This window comes from Crocodylus siamensis, chromosome 7 (assembly GCF_052110815.1).
Source record: "Crocodylus siamensis isolate JL-2025a chromosome 7, ASM5211081v1, whole genome shotgun sequence".
In the NCBI taxonomy this organism is placed as follows: domain Eukaryota; kingdom Metazoa; phylum Chordata; order Crocodylia; family Crocodylidae; genus Crocodylus; species Crocodylus siamensis.
The window spans coordinates 47,558,141-47,575,363 of record NC_143401.1 but is presented as its reverse complement, the minus strand read 5'-3'; the positions used below and the strand labels follow the sequence as shown (position 1 = coordinate 47,575,363).

The following is a 17,223-nucleotide window of genomic DNA, read 5'->3' as shown; positions in this document are numbered from 1 at the left end:
CTCATGGTTTATTATGATATCCCCAAATCCCCCTCTATGTATTTATATCCTTGTAATTCACAATTATTCTGAGTCCATAAATGTTTTTGGCATCTGAATGTAGAACCAATACTATTAGTTCATGTATTATGGTACTGTCCATGAATGCTAAATGTATCCCAGCATAGACTCCTGGAGTTCATTCATCAGATATTTTATGCTACTGTTCTTTTAATGATTCATTTATCCTTAGTAATATTTGTATTCTGAAGTGTGGTGTCTCTACCCGACAGCACAATGCTCTGCTGAATTATCTTTTTCTTTCACAGCATAACAAAGTAGAGCACAGTCAAATTGAAGATGGCCTTTAGTACACTGTCAGAATAATACCGCTTAGCAAGCATATCCAGACATTTCTCAAACTACATGTAATGCTCTGACTACCAACATTCATAAAGTCATTAACCAGCATCTTAAAATGAGGGTGTGATATACATATTTAAATGTTTAGAAAAGTCAAATGTGCGCTTCTGTATAAGCCTATTTTGAATTTCAGCTTCTACTTATATCAATTACACAACACTCCACAGATGGGAGAATTCACCTTTGTGTTTCATGAGCTGCTGAAATATATTCCCTTCAAAATAATATATATTATCAGTCACAAAACAGAAGCCTTTTTATGGTGGCAAGTATTTGTCCTTCACAATGTAACAGTCAGCTAAAGAGATACAGGCTGAATGTTCATAATGTTGAGGATTTATTTTTACTAGCAAATTACTATCAACAATAAAATTAAGGAAGAGCTAATTTTACATGGTACAGATTTTGCTAAATGAAGTAAAGTTTATGCAACATTGATTTCCAGAACTAAGCCATCCAATTATAATACATGCTATTTCATATATCACATACATATTGTATTCAGATTAATTCATCTCCCAGGTAAAAAAAAGAAATCTGAACTATCAATAACTTTCACTTTCTGCTAGTATCAAATGTAAAATGACAAATATAATCCAAATGAACTAAAAGAGATTATGAAATCACAGTACTAATAAAAGGAGTCTTAAAAGTTCATGTAGCAGGGCTACCAATGTAGATCCTTTGTCTTCTCAATGTGAATGAGTATACCTCTTCATAATGTGAATAAGAATCATGTGTACATTGCAGAAGATTTTGACTCTCTGAAGTCACAGGGAGGCAACTTTACTGGTTGGCTCCCACTCATTCAGTCACTCTTGCAGAATCATGGACTCCTGACCCATTCCTACTCGCTGGCTCACTACAGATGTTAGGCAAACCAGAGTTGATGGGAAAGGGAGGGTGTGAGGAGAAAGAGCAGGTATTAGCAAGCTAACTCCCCAAGCTGTACATACACAAGGAAGGTATATGGGGAAGCATCAAAGGGGTAAGACCATGCAGTCTATAAAAAATTGAATACTGGACCACTTTTACACAAGAAACTTGCTTGGTCTTCTCCTAAAATGAGAAATGATGGTGAGTGTTATATATGTATGGGTGTGTGGGTATGGAGAGGTGTGGTGGGGGTTAACTTTTAGTAACTTGTCATTCCAGCTCTGGAAAAGGCACCCGTTTCTCAGCAGGAGTAATGACATTTCGTGTTGAAGTTATGGTGTGCATGTGGATTTATCTTTATTTCTAAAGTCTGATTACCTGATATGATTTTATTTCCTACAGATTGTATATCTCTATCATACTGTAGCAAGCAACTAGCCTTAGAACCCCTCAGAGTTTAATCTGGGAATAAAGGTGAGAAGAATAGCAAGTAAATTATTTAATTCAAAGTGTGTGTTTGTAGTTTAAAGAACAATTAATAGTTCTTCAGCAGCAGAGCAGGTAGAATTTGGGCTAGGCTTTCAGGAACACCTGGTGATAAGCCAACCTTCAAGTACCAGACATGTAAGAAAAGACATTTAATAAACAACCTGCTTTCCTCACCCAACGACAGTCAATCTCTCTGGGCATGGGAGTAATTTGTTTTGAACTCCTGGCTTTGAAGAGCAATTCAGAAGTGAGGTTCTGAATAAGCTGTGTCTGGCTCTTCTCCTTACCTCCAGAAAAGGAATTACATGCTGTGGCCACAATGTCAGAGTACACATAAGAGCCTTTACATCTTAGCAAGACAGCAGAGGTTACAGTCTAGAATGATTCATAAATTGGTATTAAGACAGTTTCACAGCCAGATTAACAGAGAGCTTGGAGTCAAAGATGATTGCACAACTCCAAGTTCTGTAGCCTAACAAAGCAGAATATCTACAAAGGAAAATAGCCAGGAAAAATGAAAAAAGGATGTTAGCACATCCACCCAACAGTACTGATACTTTGTATAGATGTTCAGATTTGGCTATCTAAATGGAAATGATACAAGGCATAAAAGGGTGCCTTTGGATCTATAAGAAAAGACAGTTGTAGAAGGTAACTTTTGCATAGAAAGCTTACTCACTTCCCTAATTAATACTGGTCAAAAAAAAAATAATCACGCAGACACAAAACAATGGAAGCCCCAAATCTGATCCATGAGGGACCCCAAAAAAAGATGTCAGCAGGGGAAACTAGAGAGCTGGAGAGGAAAAAGCACCCCTTAGAAGATCAAAAGAAAAGGCACACATTTAGATAAATAAGATTCAGACCATGTGAGTTCTGCATCAGAAAGCACAACACACAAGCTTTCAGTTACTGGAACAAAATCTCATGGTCAGTAAGAATTACATGTGAGATCCAACAATGACTACAAGGGAAAAAATCCTGGATAGCAGATGTATGCAGGTTATTACAGTCCCAGGCAAGGTCAATCTTGGTGCTAAAAACAGACAGAAAGCAAGCTAAAACTTGCCAAAGTCTTTTACAGGGACACTGTCACTGTATAAAAGCTCCTGGCTTTTATACTGCATTTGATTGTAATACTTGAAGAGTTTGTAATTTCTTGTGAGGATTTTGGGCCAGCTCTGCTCCCATTGAAGTTTTTGGTAAAAGTCTCCTATTGGTACAAACAAGTGCTACTTCAGCTTTAGCAGACCTCCAAGCAAACTTCAGCCTCATTGACTTCACTAGGACTAGAATTTGGCTCCTTGCGATTTCCCATTTAGCAATATTGATTTTCCCTAATGTTTTGAATGGACAAAAATGCAAATGGCTGTACCCTATACTACCAAGAAATTGCACTGTCATACTGATATAAAAATGCTGACACAATAGCAACTGATATCAGCTCAGCTTTGATAATATTAGCTTTACTGTTGCTTCATGAAACAATAAAGGGAAATCTGTTGTCTCTTAGGGTCTACCTAATGAGCAGTAGTCTTGATTTTTGCTTACATTTCCTAATGAAGACACGGCAATTAAATTAAAGAACAAAAACACTAAGCCATTTGGTATCTAGATACATTAGCTATCAGATTGTAATAACTCTAAAGGACATCAAATGTGTTGTGGTAAAACTCCTCTCCCAAAAACTTGTGGCCACAAGTAGAAGAGACTCAACACAAACCAGTGCTGAAAGAATGGCTCCCATAGCCAGCCAGGGCTGTGTTTTAAAATGCTTTTGTTGCCACCATAAGCTTCAAATATTATGAAGTATTCTGTCCCTAGAGAAAGGAAGAAATTAACAGCACTTAAATCATCAAAACATGCCTTGGACAAGGTAGTGACCCAGAGAATTAAATGGCCAGGTGGCCAAACATAGCCTCCATAAAACCCTGTCAATCTCCCCAAATTTCAGATTGTTGCCGAAGAAATCTCAAAGAGGAAAACCAGTGGCTGGACAGACAGAACAAGGGAAGAAGTCTGAGGAGAAGAGAAGAAAATCCTTTAACGGCGAGCCAGACACTGCTAATGTTATCTAGGAAAAAAGGCAGGCAAGAATTGTAGAACATTGAAGGCATATCATTCCTAACCACAGCACCACTTTTCAGTATTTAATAGGCATTCATAACCAGCCAATCCTAAACAGAGACTGGGGAAAATGCACAGAGTTAAAAAAAAATCCAACTTAAGACATTATAGTTCATCAGACAAGAACAAATAAATAAATAAATGAACACATGAACAAATGAATAACTAACTATGTACATGAATAAATAAATTAATAAATAAATGAAGGAGAGGAGGTTTGGACAATCTGCATGATTCCTAAATGCTATGTGACCTCAGTTCTTATTGACTTCAACAGGAGTTCGCTCTATGTCTTTCAGGATTGTATCTTTTATGTGCCTTGGGAAAAGGTATTAGACCATTTCATGCCTTAGCATCCCTAATGTGGAATGCAGTAAAACATACTAAACAAAAAAGGCCTAACCTTCAGTATTTCCATTTACTGATCCATAGATGCTGAACTCTGGTTTGTAGACATTGTTATTTATAGGGCTGCATGTGCTAGATGCTTCATGTGCTAGATGTTTTATAAATTCATAATACAAGACATCCAATAACGTCTGCTCTTTCCCCAAAGAGCCATCTTTCTGTATTCAGGCTCCCCTGAGCACCTTAGACAAGCCATGGTAATAATCACCCTTATCCACTGAAAAGTGACTATATCAATAGGGCTGCCTAAGTAGCATTAAAAGGTCTCACTTTGATCCACAAGAGAAGGTAAAATTTGGTGTGCTTTGGCACAGGTGGCACTGAGTAGAAAACAGAAATAATGCAATGGGATTATCAGGTAAGGCTTACCAACACCGAGAAGGTGTGTCATAACAATTACAGAGACAGGAGTGCGAAAGTCAAATAAAGAGAAAAAATTGTGGATTACAGCAAAAAATCCAGAGGAATAGCAATATACTGAACAGGTAACAATTAGTTGGTCAGAAAATTATCATGATGAGTTAAACAAGAAGATTCTGAATTCAACGAATATGATAAATGATAACAAAGAGAATTCATGTTAGTTCTAGAATTCTCAAGAATGAAAATCTAGGTGCCCCTATAACAAATGAGATATCAGCTCTCAGCTCATAACAGCCAGGATGGTGAAGGCCTGACTTATCTACAAGTAAAAGGATTTACTTGAAAGCACAAGTTCCTAAAATGTCCCTTTGCAAACAAAGAGATGGGTAAAGAAAAGGCAGGCAGGGTCAATCCCCACTGAGTTACTCCATTGTTATGATAGTTTAACTCCACTGAAGTCAGTGCCCAAGTGTTTACAAGACAAAACTGTTAAAGAACTGATAGAAAAGCAAAAAAGAAGAAAAAACAAAAAATACGCTCTTTTAATCCTCATCCTACATGTATGAGTACATGATAGTTGCAGAAAGATAAGCTTCATTTACAGCAGTACCTGATGCTCCTAGGAGCATCAAGTACATTAAAATCTTCTTCATCATTATGTACAAGGAACATACAAGAATATATTTAGGGGTGCACCAATGTGGGAGGTGAGGAGGGGAGTTGGGCCAGGGCTGCGCTTGGGGCGGGCAGCGGCAGCAGTGGTGCTGAGAAGGGAGCTATGGGAGGGGCTATGGAAAAATTTGGATTGGCTGCAGCCCCCCACTCCCCCATAGCCCTCCTTCTAGCATCACTGTTGCCATGTATAGCCTGGCCTAGCCTCCCACCAGGCCCCAGCCCACAGCTGTACCCCACCCTGCTTCGCAGATCTGGGGGCATATGCCCCCTGTGCCCTCCTGGGGTTCACACCGTGGTGGGAGCCACCCAATGCCATGCATTCCCCAAATGAGCTGCAGCTCTATCCCATGGTCTACCCCACCCTGGCTGGGCAGCCCCTGCACCCTACTCCCTCCCTCATCACAGGGGCCTTGATATGCCCCCCTATGCCGCTTCCCTCCCCCTTCTCCTTTGACCACAACAGACTTACCAGCTGGATGCAGCTCTCCAAGCTGCTAGGCTGTGCTCCTCGCCACCTACATGCTGCGCTGTGGCTGTGTGCATGCATGAGCATTTTTTGGCGAAACTATCAGCCACAACAGGCCGATTTCTGATACATTCAATTTTCTTTATATTGGTGCCGATCCAATGCTGGACTGATGTATTGGTGCACCTCTAAATATATTACTTAAAAGTAGTGAAAATCACTTTCAGTTTCTCCAAATCTGCATTTAGAGGTCAAGGGTAATAAGCCAAAATACAAGCCCAGGTTATGGTAGAAAAACATCTTAGCCAACAGAACTTGATGATGATTTCTAATTGCAATGCCACTGGATGACGGCAGTTCACAATATAGCCACCCAAACCACAAACTTAAGGATGACAAAGGTCATAAACCTTGTATAAAACAGTAGCAACATTAAGTATAACACCAGAACCCAAAGTTTGTCATGAAATGCTCAAGCGAGTCAAATCAGTCAATTGTGACTGAACAGGTGGTCCAAGAAGAATCTCTGCCAGACAAGTCACCCATGATTCAGCACCCAGTCCCCACCCCCACAAAGAAAAATCTCTGTGTGTTCAATATAGCAACTGCAGAAGAGGTGGGAAAGAAGGCCATTTCTCAACTAAACACAGGCAGTTCCACAGAATGGGTGTACCCCAACAAATGCAGCCTCCAAGCACTAAATTCAGTCATCCTCACCCCTCATCTCTCTTCTCAATTTCAGCTCTGACTCCTTTATCTTTTATTTCTTTTTCTAAAGACACATTTAGAGATGAAGCCATTCATAACTGCCTATCCACAGACAGTTTGTGGCAGCATAATTGACAATGAGTCTGCTGCAAAAATGAAAATGCTGTTTTAATAACCTTGGCCTAAAATACATTCTGTTGTATGCCTCAAAGGGTTTCAATAAAAAGTCAACCTGTAGAGACATATTTTCTTGGCTTAAACAACAATCCAAAGCACATAAATGTAGTCCAACTATAATGACATATTTATAGTCCAATAAAGCTTACACTGCAGCTTTCATACTTCACTTAAAGGAACTCTGTAAGAAGCAATGTTATATAAAATAATTTGATTTTTTTTTTAACTATAGCTCAAGGAATACAAATATGCAACTTTTCTACATTTAACTGATAGTGTTTACATGACATAGTTGCTGAAATGTTTGCAAAATGAAATAATTCTTCATTCAGCAATGTCCAACCAGTTTACCAAATATGGTTATGCAAGTCCATTTGTTACAGAGAAAAATCCCCTAAATAATTCTAAAGACAAAAATAAATAACTAGAGGCCCTTGTAGTGAATGATTTAATCAGACCAATTCTTCTGGAAAAACAGGTTCTCATGTTCATTATGAATAATACATTCCTAACAACTCTATTTTTATATGCTGCATTGTTACTCTTTATTTTTTATCAACATTTGAAAGAAATATTCTGAAAGCTATAAATAGACTGAAGACATTAACCCCTAGCATTCAATGCTGACATATTTGTAAATGGGAACAGAATGTATAACATAAATGCCCCAAAACATAGAAAAAAATTATTTTTGAGGCAGAAAACCTTGCACCTCAGAAAAATAATATTTTAATATCTTTTTTTTTTTTACATATGATCTTTAAGGAGAAGTCCTACATAATTTAATATCGATGCAACAATTTGCTTCTATAGAAATATCTCAGTTTCTCTAGAAATTTCTCTAAAAGCCTATTGAATTTGAATGATATTCCTTCTGCATGGTTTATTTGAGCCATTCCTGGAATTCCTTAGGAGAGGTATAATTTTCTATTAAATTCTACAGGATGGTTCAAAGATACACTGGAGGATAGTTACATCATTTTTCTATTCAGTCCTATAGGATTTCTCCATAAAGGAAATGTATGTTTCCCCAAGGCAAACAGTGCCAGGAAATCAAATGGTTTATCTAGGCCTTGTCAACAGAAGATTCAGAAATTTGTTAATCTACATCCACAGTTAAACATGGGTGTTGCTAGCAGACTAATGTAGACAGGATTTGTTTCACAGAATTATTTGATGACCTATTTCCCATAAAGGCTGGACTAAACTATGAAACTTACAATCAGCTTACCCTGTGCTGTCTATAAAAATAAAACTTTACAACATGGTTTAAGAAAAAAAGACCCTGTCCCTAGTTGTCTGAAAGATCATGTTAGAACCCTAATAGCCATAGCTAAAGCTAGCAGATTTTTGAGCATTGTATGTACTGTGCAGCTGAATTTGTTGCATGGGTGTGATGCTGAGGGTTAGGGGAGTTCCATGAACATACAGTGTTCAGCAAATGTCCCATTTTGACAACAGAGCAGAGAGGGCACAGACAGATCAATAGCTCAAGATCACCCCACTTTAAAACTGGATTTATCTGCAAAACAAAATTTAATTGTGGTCATATACAACTGAGACAAAGTCAGTTTAGAGGACACTGTGGCAGGGCACCTTTGGTGCCTGCCACTTAAGGCTTGAGCAGCCTGTAGGTGGGAGCAGACCCAATCAGGCAGTCACATGGCAGTCAAAAGGCTGCCTGATTGGTGTAGGCATAGGCAGCCAGGGTATAAGACCAGACCCAAGGAGCAGGGCTGCCAGTTGCAATTGTGGAGCTGAAGGATGAACATCACCTAGCAGAAGTCCTGATGCTACCAGAACACCTGGAGGTCATGGGTAGGAACTGTGAGGATGGAGGAGGTTCCTGGTCCTGGGGAATAACTTAAAACTACAACCTGCTGGGGTTGGATGGTGTAGCGTGGCTGCTTGTGGTGGGGCAGTTCCCAGGAAATGCCACACCTGTCTCTCCCTAGTGAAAGGCAAGGATGGGGTGCAGGAAAGCCTCAGACCTCACTGCCTTGTGGGTGACACTGTGGAGGGGAAAGGCTAGGGGAGCACACCCCAACAGAAAAGCTTAGGGCCCAGGTCCATTGAGTGTGACCTGAGGCAGGGTCCACGCACGTTGACAGGTACGTGAATGAGTGGGCCTTTGACTGAGTTACGGGTCCAGGTATGTCAACAGACACTGGAGGCCCAAGGGGTATAAGGCTGAAAAGCCCCAGTGAGGGGACATATTCTCTGCCAGAGACTGCGTAGAGTAGGGTCTGTGGGGCCTGAAGGACTACATGTAGGTTGGCCGGAGTAGAGGACCCAGTGAGGGAAGCATGTGACCCATGCACATCTATGGACACCTGAGGCCAAATTGGGCCAGAGGCCAGGCCAAGGTATGTCCAAGGATGCCTGAGGCCAAGTTTGGGCCAGTGGTCAAGTGCAGCCCAGCAATGGGGCCAGGGGAGTTGGAAGTGGTCTTTTGGATGCCATCTGTGAGGCACGGAACATGGTAAAATGGAGGTCAGAACCATGTATTATGCCTTTGGCATTAGGGCAAAAAATGGACAGCCTCCCACCTATAAACAACTACTTAAATACAACAAAGGTGTGGCAGATGAGTCAGGAGGGCAGACTGCCCTAGACAGGTGGGCAGGCCAACATTGTTACTGGCTCTGAGACTGCCCCCTGTCACAGACACATTGATAGCAAGGCAGCTTAGATCAAAGCACCCTTTCAATTAAGGCGATTAAACCCTGATCCCAGTCAAACCAAATAAGGGGGAAGAGGGCCTATGGCTTTCTTTCCTGGCACTGCCAAACATAGCTGTTTCCATAGCAAGAAAAACTTAATTCCTTCAAGTTATTTCCTGGCCAGGAAAGCAAAAGGCATTTAATTCATTTGATATCTGGCTCCAACAACATTGACAAAAATAATTTTAATACTGGATTTAAACAAAACTGGAACTGGGACTAGCTACCCAGATCAAGGACAACAAGAAGACCTTTTTTAAATACATAGGGAGCAAAAAGAAGGTACCTGGTAATGTGGGGCCCCTGCAAGACACTCTAGGAAATCTGGTCGCCATACCAGATGACAAAGTTAACCTATTTAATGACTTCTTTGCCTCCATTTTCCTGAGCAGGGACTGGATCAGCCCCCGCCACTGGGTCCCCCTCAGGCCCCAGGGGAGGCTCACCTAGGCCAAGGGTCAGTGAGGATCTAATCAGGGAACTTCTGGAGGGACTGGATGTATTTAAATCAGCTGGTCCAGACGATCTCCACCCCAGAGTGCTAAGGGAATTAGCTGAGGTCATTGCAGGACCCCTGGCACGCCTTTACAAGCACTCATGGTGCTCTGGTGTGGTGCCAGAGGACTGGAAGAGGGCCAACATGGTTCCCATCTTTAAAAAAGGGAGGAAGGAGGACCCAGCAAACTATAGGCCAGTTAGTCTTCCCTCAATCCTGGGTAAGCTTTTTGAGAGAATTATTATGGCACATGTCCACGAGGGGCCAGCAGGGGAGATTATGCTTGGGACAACCAACACGGGTTCATTAGAGGCAGGTCCTGGCAGACCAACCTGGTGGCCTTCTATGACCAGGTCACCAAATCTTTAGAAGCAGAGGTAGCAGTGGATATACTCTTTCTGGACTTTTGGAAGGCCTTCAACACTGTCTCTCACCCTATTCTCATTTAAAAAATTGGGGGACTGTGGTGTTGACAGCTACACAGTCAAATGTGTCGCCAACTGGCTGGAGGGCTGCACCTAGAGAGTGGTAGTGGACGGGTCCTATTTGACCTGGAGGGATGTGGGCAGTGGGGTTCTGCAGGGCTCAGTCCTCGGGCCTGCACTGTTCAACATCTTCATCAGTGACTTGGACGAGGGGGTAAAAAGCACTGTTTAAATTTGCTGATGACACTAAGATGTAGGGGGATGTGGGCATGCTAGAAGGAAGGAATAGGCTGCAACTGGACCTAGACAGGTTATAGGGGTGGGTGGGCGAGAATAGGGTGGGATTCAACACTGACAAGTACAAGGTGATGCACCTGAGGAGGAAGAACCAGCACCATACCTACAGGCTGGGGAACTCCCTTCTCATCAGTGCAGAGGCAGAAAAGGATCTTGGAGTCATCATTGATGCCAAGATGAACATGGGCCAGCAGTGTGGGGATGCAGTCAGGAAGGCCAACTGCACCGTGTCATGCATCCCCAGATGCATCTCAAGCAGGTCCAAGGAGGTGATACTCCCCCTCTGTGCGGCACTAGTCAGGCCACAGCTGGAGTACTGCGTCCAGTTCTGGGTGCCGCACTTCAAGAGGGATGTGGACAACATGGAGAGGGTCCAGAGGAGGGCCACTCGCATGCTCAGGGGGCAGCAGGGCAGGCCCTATGAGGAAAGGCTATGGGACCTGAACCTGTTCCGCCTCCATAAGAGAAGGCCGAGGGGGGATCTAGTGGCCTGTTACAAACTAGTCAGAGGGGATCAGTAGGCATTGGGGGAGTCCCTGTTCCCCTAAGCACTACCAGGAGTGACTAGAAATAACAGCCACAAGCTGGCAGAGGGTAGATTCAGATTAGACATCAGGAGCCTCTACTTGACTGTTAGGGCGGCTAGGATCTGGAAACAACTTCCAAGCGAAGTGGTGCTGGCTCCTACCCTGGGGGACTTTAAGACAAGGCTAGACATTCACCTTGCTGGGGTCGTTTGACCCCAGTACTCTTTCCTGCCATGGCAGGGGGTCGGACTTGATGATCTGCTCAGGTCCCTTCTGACCCTACTAACTGTGAAACTATGAAAACAAAAACAAACAAAACAAAAACAGTTGTCTGGACTACCTTTCACAGGCTATTCCTATTCTTTAAAGCAACAAGGTTAACCAGCTAAATGTCGCCTTGTACCCTTGGGTTTCATACCAATAATAATCAATCACAATGAGAACATTAAAAAAACCCCACCAGACAACAGTCAAAATTGTATTTTGTACAGACACGAGCCACAGTCTGACTTACAATCTAAAAGAAAACTACATGCAATGCAATATGGGTTATCAAAATTATACTGTTATAGTTGAGATTCTGTATGAATTTGCAATATAAAGTCTATATTCAAAGGCTTGACATTCAACTCTGAACTCTGTATACTAGGTTTCAAGATAATTTTCTTTTGCTCCTGGGTAAATAATACTGGTTTTATAACTTACCGCAAAGGATTTTTGTTTGTTTGTTTAAAACAAAACAAGAACACATTAAAGCACAAAAGTTCTGTTTAAAAAACATTAAGATTCTTTTGACACACCAAACAGATATGAAGAAATGTATTGGAAATGAAGAACAGCAGTGAAATACCAGAAATAGTGTAATTGCAACAAGAAAAAAAGAATAATAAAAGTTGTGTAAATCTTAGTGTAGATGTAAGAACAAAAAGATCAACTGACAATTCCACTTTAAACTTCCATCCTATATATTTGATGTAACATAAGATGGAGAAAATCCTTTCATCATTTACATAGGAACATAGGGCTGCAAGTGCCTTCCTGGATCCTGACGGCCAGTCCCTCGTCTGCTAATCTCAGACACCACATCATACAATCCCTTTCACATGGCATTATACAGGAAAGCTGAGATTCAAAAGGAATTCTACAAGGCAGATCCTCAGGTGATGTAAAGAAATACAGTGGATATCTGCCATTTACACAGTTAAGACTATGGCCCTCTATCAACGTCTCAGGTTGATAAGGAAACTTCTACCTATGAAACTGACAAAATATGAGACAATGTTTAATTCCTTACCTTTCATCAATTACGTTCTAAACCTGAAATCATTCAGTCTTTCATTTTTTAAACTTGCCAGTCTAAGCAGAGTCATTAGACTATACTTCAAAATATATTTTACTTTCCATCGGGCTGCATGTTAGACTCCTAATCAAGCTGTCATGGGTTATTTATGGAAATTGGCCCCATCATCTTTCAGTCCTTGTGTAAGATTATGTCCCATTAAAGACAATGAAAGTTGTACCTGGGCAACTCCTATAAAGTTGGAGTATTAGACCCGAGTTCTGTGCCCACCTACACCTTAAACCTGTATGTAAGCAGATCTCTCCACCCATAGACTTAAACGTAGGTACACAATGACCCTCTTGTAGGACTAGGAGTATTTATGGCAAATGAAGGATGCAAATCTGCTGGCATCCATAGCATTGGAGACTCCCACACAGCAGAAAAGTTATCCACATATGTTCCTGTATCTCACCATTTTTGGGAAGGAAGTGAGCAAGGAGGAACAGATCCACTGGGTGGCAACACCAAACTGTGGCACAAAGGTATAATATTAATTAAACTGTTTTTTATAAAGCGTTGGCCACGTATTAGTACAAACCTACAGTAAAATGCATTAAGCTGTGAATTAATCTCCAAGGAAATTGCTGAAACTTTATTACTTCAGACATCTAACGTTATCCTAGACAAAGACTGGGCAAGCTATAGTGATAGGCGATGGTCATGCATCACCAAGGAGATGACCAGTATGATGTAATAAGTTACTGGCATCTCTTTCTTCTACAATTCTAACTGCTGAGAAAGGGGGAATCAGACTCAATCCCATATGATGGATAGCTGATGCTTGATTCCAACGCCTACAAAGCTTCTGCAGGAAGCCCTTACAAATTAGCTTTGCTAGCGACTTCATAACAGGAACCTAACAGCATTAAGTGTTAGGGTGCATGTACACCACAAACTGCAATACAGCATTGAGTTACCTGAGCTAGCCATAAAGGAGCCAAGAAGCAAGCTACATTAGCTCATACCAAGCTCTGTGCTGCTGCAGCTAAATTGCTTCCAATACCAAAATCAGGTCATTCAAAGCTAGCTTGCATATCTCTACACTGCACTGCATCTGGCAATGTAGACATGCTCTTTGGTTGTACCTATACCACAAACTGACTGTTCCCTGCAGTAGCATGGTGGGCTTGAGGGCATCACTGCCAGGCCCAGTAAACTTGCGGTATAGAAGTGGTGTCAGAGTTTATGCTAATTTAGCCTCAATGAATATGGAAGTATTGGGCTTATTGTCCTTAGCAAGACAGCTATATGCAAGAATGCACACCAGTTTTAGAAAAGGAAAATATATTTACCAAGATCAGCCTTTTCCTTCAGAATGTCCTTGAAGTTCAGGCCACTATTGAGTGTGGACTGTCTGTATCTCATCAAGGATTCCTTCTGTCCATTTTTGCCCAGTTCCGTGGGTTTGACCGGGTCAGCTCGGAAACCACACTTCCATTTGGAGAAATCTGATTGTACCCATTTTGCCAAGTCTTCAAGCTTCACAGTTACCTTCTCTGAAACAGCAATGACTTCATCCTGCAAGATGTAGTTAAACAAGAACACAGTGCATTACGTGTAGCTCTATGATGAATGATAAACTTGTAATACTGCCTCTTTGACATGTTATTGGAAAAGTTTATCTTGCTGTTGGCAGATTACTTTTTCCTGTGATACAGAATAGTTGATAATTCATGTAATTTGCATGCCATTTTAGTGTCACTGTTAGTTGTTTACTTGGAGCAAATATATGTGACAAAAAATATCCAAGAGCATTAGAGCAGTAATCCTAAAAGGCATTTTAAAGGTAGATTGTGAAAGCACATTCTTTCTGTAGTCCCCAATGGCTTGGGTGAAAGCTTGCTTTTAGGGTGCAATTAGTTGATAATGTAAAAATTCATGGCTTAATGACTAATGGTTATAGTTGGTCCTCAAATAAATGGACTAAATAAATCTTAGATTCTTGGAACTCTGACTCACCAGAAAATTCCTGTGTTTATGGTACATTTTCCCTTGGCTTATACTCAAATATTAAATTTAACTTTTGTCTTAAAAATTAAATAAAATTGTGATGTAATACCAAAAGAAATACTACATACATGTTATATGTTTCCCACCAAAAGAAACTTGCACATTCTTATGTTTATTAAAGAACTGTAATTATTTTCTTCTCTTAAAAATACGTTCTAAGAAAACAGTTTAAACTTAGTTTAGCCTGCAGAACATATAGTTGAATTAAATATCTCTAATTGCTGAATTTCTGTCCTTCCAGGAGACAATCAACTCTTTTCAGTTGTGATAAATAAGCAGAAGTTTTATAGCTGACTATGGGAGCAGGGCTGAAGAAGGCTTCAGAAAAAAAGAATAATGAAACAGGAAAGCAAGATGAACTCTAGATTTTTAAGTTAAATATTTGAAAGTTGATGTTTTAACTTGAACTGACTTACAATGAACCTTTCACTCCAAACATTTCTAGTGAAAACATGATTATAGTTACTGTAAATTTATAAAACCATCATTTTTCTCCAAAATAAATACAGCTATTTGAAAAAAGGAAACAATTTCTTGGAGTTATTATACAAAGAGAAATGCCTGATTCTGACTGGGGGGGTTGTTGGGTTTTTGGTTTTTGTTTTGTTTTGTTTTGTTTTGCTATAAATAAAATACTGCTAAACATCAAACAAAAGTAGGTTTACTATTATAAGTTACATACAATGCAAAATCTATGGTAGCTTTGGTGAAAAGCATATCTGATATTTCACTTTTCCGTATATGATACAAAATTGCTTTACAGTCACCTTCTATTACATTTAGTGCAATAACAAATATTTGGTTAAAAATAAAAAGCATGCATATATATTAAGTAAGACAATGGAATGGAATCTTTTGTAATGGAATCTTCTTTATCATTGTGTTGAATAACTCGATCATTGTGCTGAATAGAAGCTTCCACTGAACAACAAACAGTAAAGACAATGTTTTAAATTTCTGTTTATGACAAATGTCAATACTTTGTAAACAATACTGCATAGCACAAAGTACAATTTTAATGGATGGCTTCACCCAATTTCATTACACCATCCACTGGAAATAAAAGATCTGTAGTTGCTATGCATTTTATAGCTATTACATGGTGATTATTAAATGTCAGAGTGAGAAAAAAATCAGCCTGCATGAAGACTTAGCTTCTGGATGGGGTCTTCTGGTTAGGATGTTGAATAGAATCATTATGTATAACAATTTCTGAAGTTCAGTAATAGGAAGATTCTATTTAGCAGCTGTTATCCAACTTTAAGATCAAACAAGTTTTTGGTTCAAATGTTATTTTTAAAATAGCTTTTATAATCAAATGATTATTATTTAAATTACTAGTTTCTTCATAGCCATACCAATTCTTGGAAAGGATAACTTTGGCTGTCGTACAAAGTAAGCCAAGCAAACCAAAAAAAAGTACAATCACTATTATATCATCAATGAATAAACTTGTTTTTGAGAATACAGCCTTTAAACACATATACGGTATATACAGGAATCATAAACCCAAGTAAAATGATTGAAAAACAGTTCATGTGTTTTGCTACAGATTCACCAGCAAGCCTCCATTTCACATGCCAGGATTTAAGTGGAAGCTTGATAAGCAGGTAGAATATTATAGCAGATATAACATGAGGAAACAGTGAAGAGCATAAATCACAATTTTACATTTAAAGTTCTTTGTGGTAGCAAAGCGACCACACAGCAACAACTAAGATCACCAACTTTCTATTGGCCATCACTACAGTAATATGAATGGCTAGGAAAAAAATAAATCAAAATCATTGTGTGATCATATTAGTACTTTGCAAATGATCATTGTATTAGGGCTGTAAAAACTGTTGGGGCACCTAATACAATTCAAAATGTAAACACAGAAGGGTTCTTTTAATCAGTTTAACTCATAAGTGAAGTATATGAATAAACAATAACAAAAAGTAGCTATTACTATGGTAGCCAATGAAATTAAGCAGGTCTGATTTCTAATCTGGGTGCAGAGAAGAAAAAAACCAAATTGCACTTAAATGCAGTGAATGAAAATGTCCAAAGCACTTAAATGACTTGGGCACAACATCCTTCTAAACTACTTGGTTGATTTTGCCTATAATTATTTGCCCTTTGTCTGTAAGTAATGACTTAGGATAGGGGCCAGTAACTTTTTCAAACTGCATGCCAGAACAACCTGGCTCCAATCCAGAGCAGGCTGTGTGGTGTTGGCTTTGCCTGTGCTCATGCCGGGACTAGGCAGCTGGGAGCTGTGCTGGTGCTACTTTTCCCAGCCCCCTGCTTCTCAAGTACAGCACAGACAGAGCTTCACCAGGGCCGGGTGGCCAGACTCTGTGTCCACCCTGCTGCTGCTTCTCCTCCCCTGGCATTCTGGCTGCAACGCAGGCATACCTGAAAGTTGCCCAGTCCTGGATCAGTCCCCTGCTGCCTGGTAAGTTTGGGCTCAGCTTCCAGTTGCTCAGCCTCAGCACAGGTGAAGGCAGATGCAGAAACTTCTGGCTCTGCTAACCAGATTCAGTGGCTCTGTGAGCTGGATCTGGCCCACAGGGCATATGTTGCCAACCCCTCACTTAGTGTGTGAGTTTCAAAATGCCCAGTGTTGGTATCATTCTGTTCAGAGTTACCAGTAACTCACCTTTGGTTTGACCCAAGCCAAACACTTGAAAATGTCACCTATAATCCACACAGCATGGATTCAGGGAG

General features: G+C 40.3%; 1 protein-coding gene across 4 annotated transcripts in view; it reads right to left on the bottom strand.

Moving 5' to 3' along the window:
* ARID5B (AT-rich interaction domain 5B) overlaps positions 1-17,223 on the bottom strand; it is a 172,184-nt gene that overhangs the window by 138,806 nt on the left and 16,155 nt on the right. For all 4 annotated transcript variants that reach the window (XM_090057477.1, XM_090057478.1, XM_090057479.1 and 1 more), the window contains exon 3: positions 13,794-14,019. In XM_090057477.1, coding sequence (XP_089913603.1) covers positions 13,794-14,019 — 226 coding nt within the window. The remainder of the gene's footprint in view (positions 1-13,793; positions 14,020-17,223) is intronic.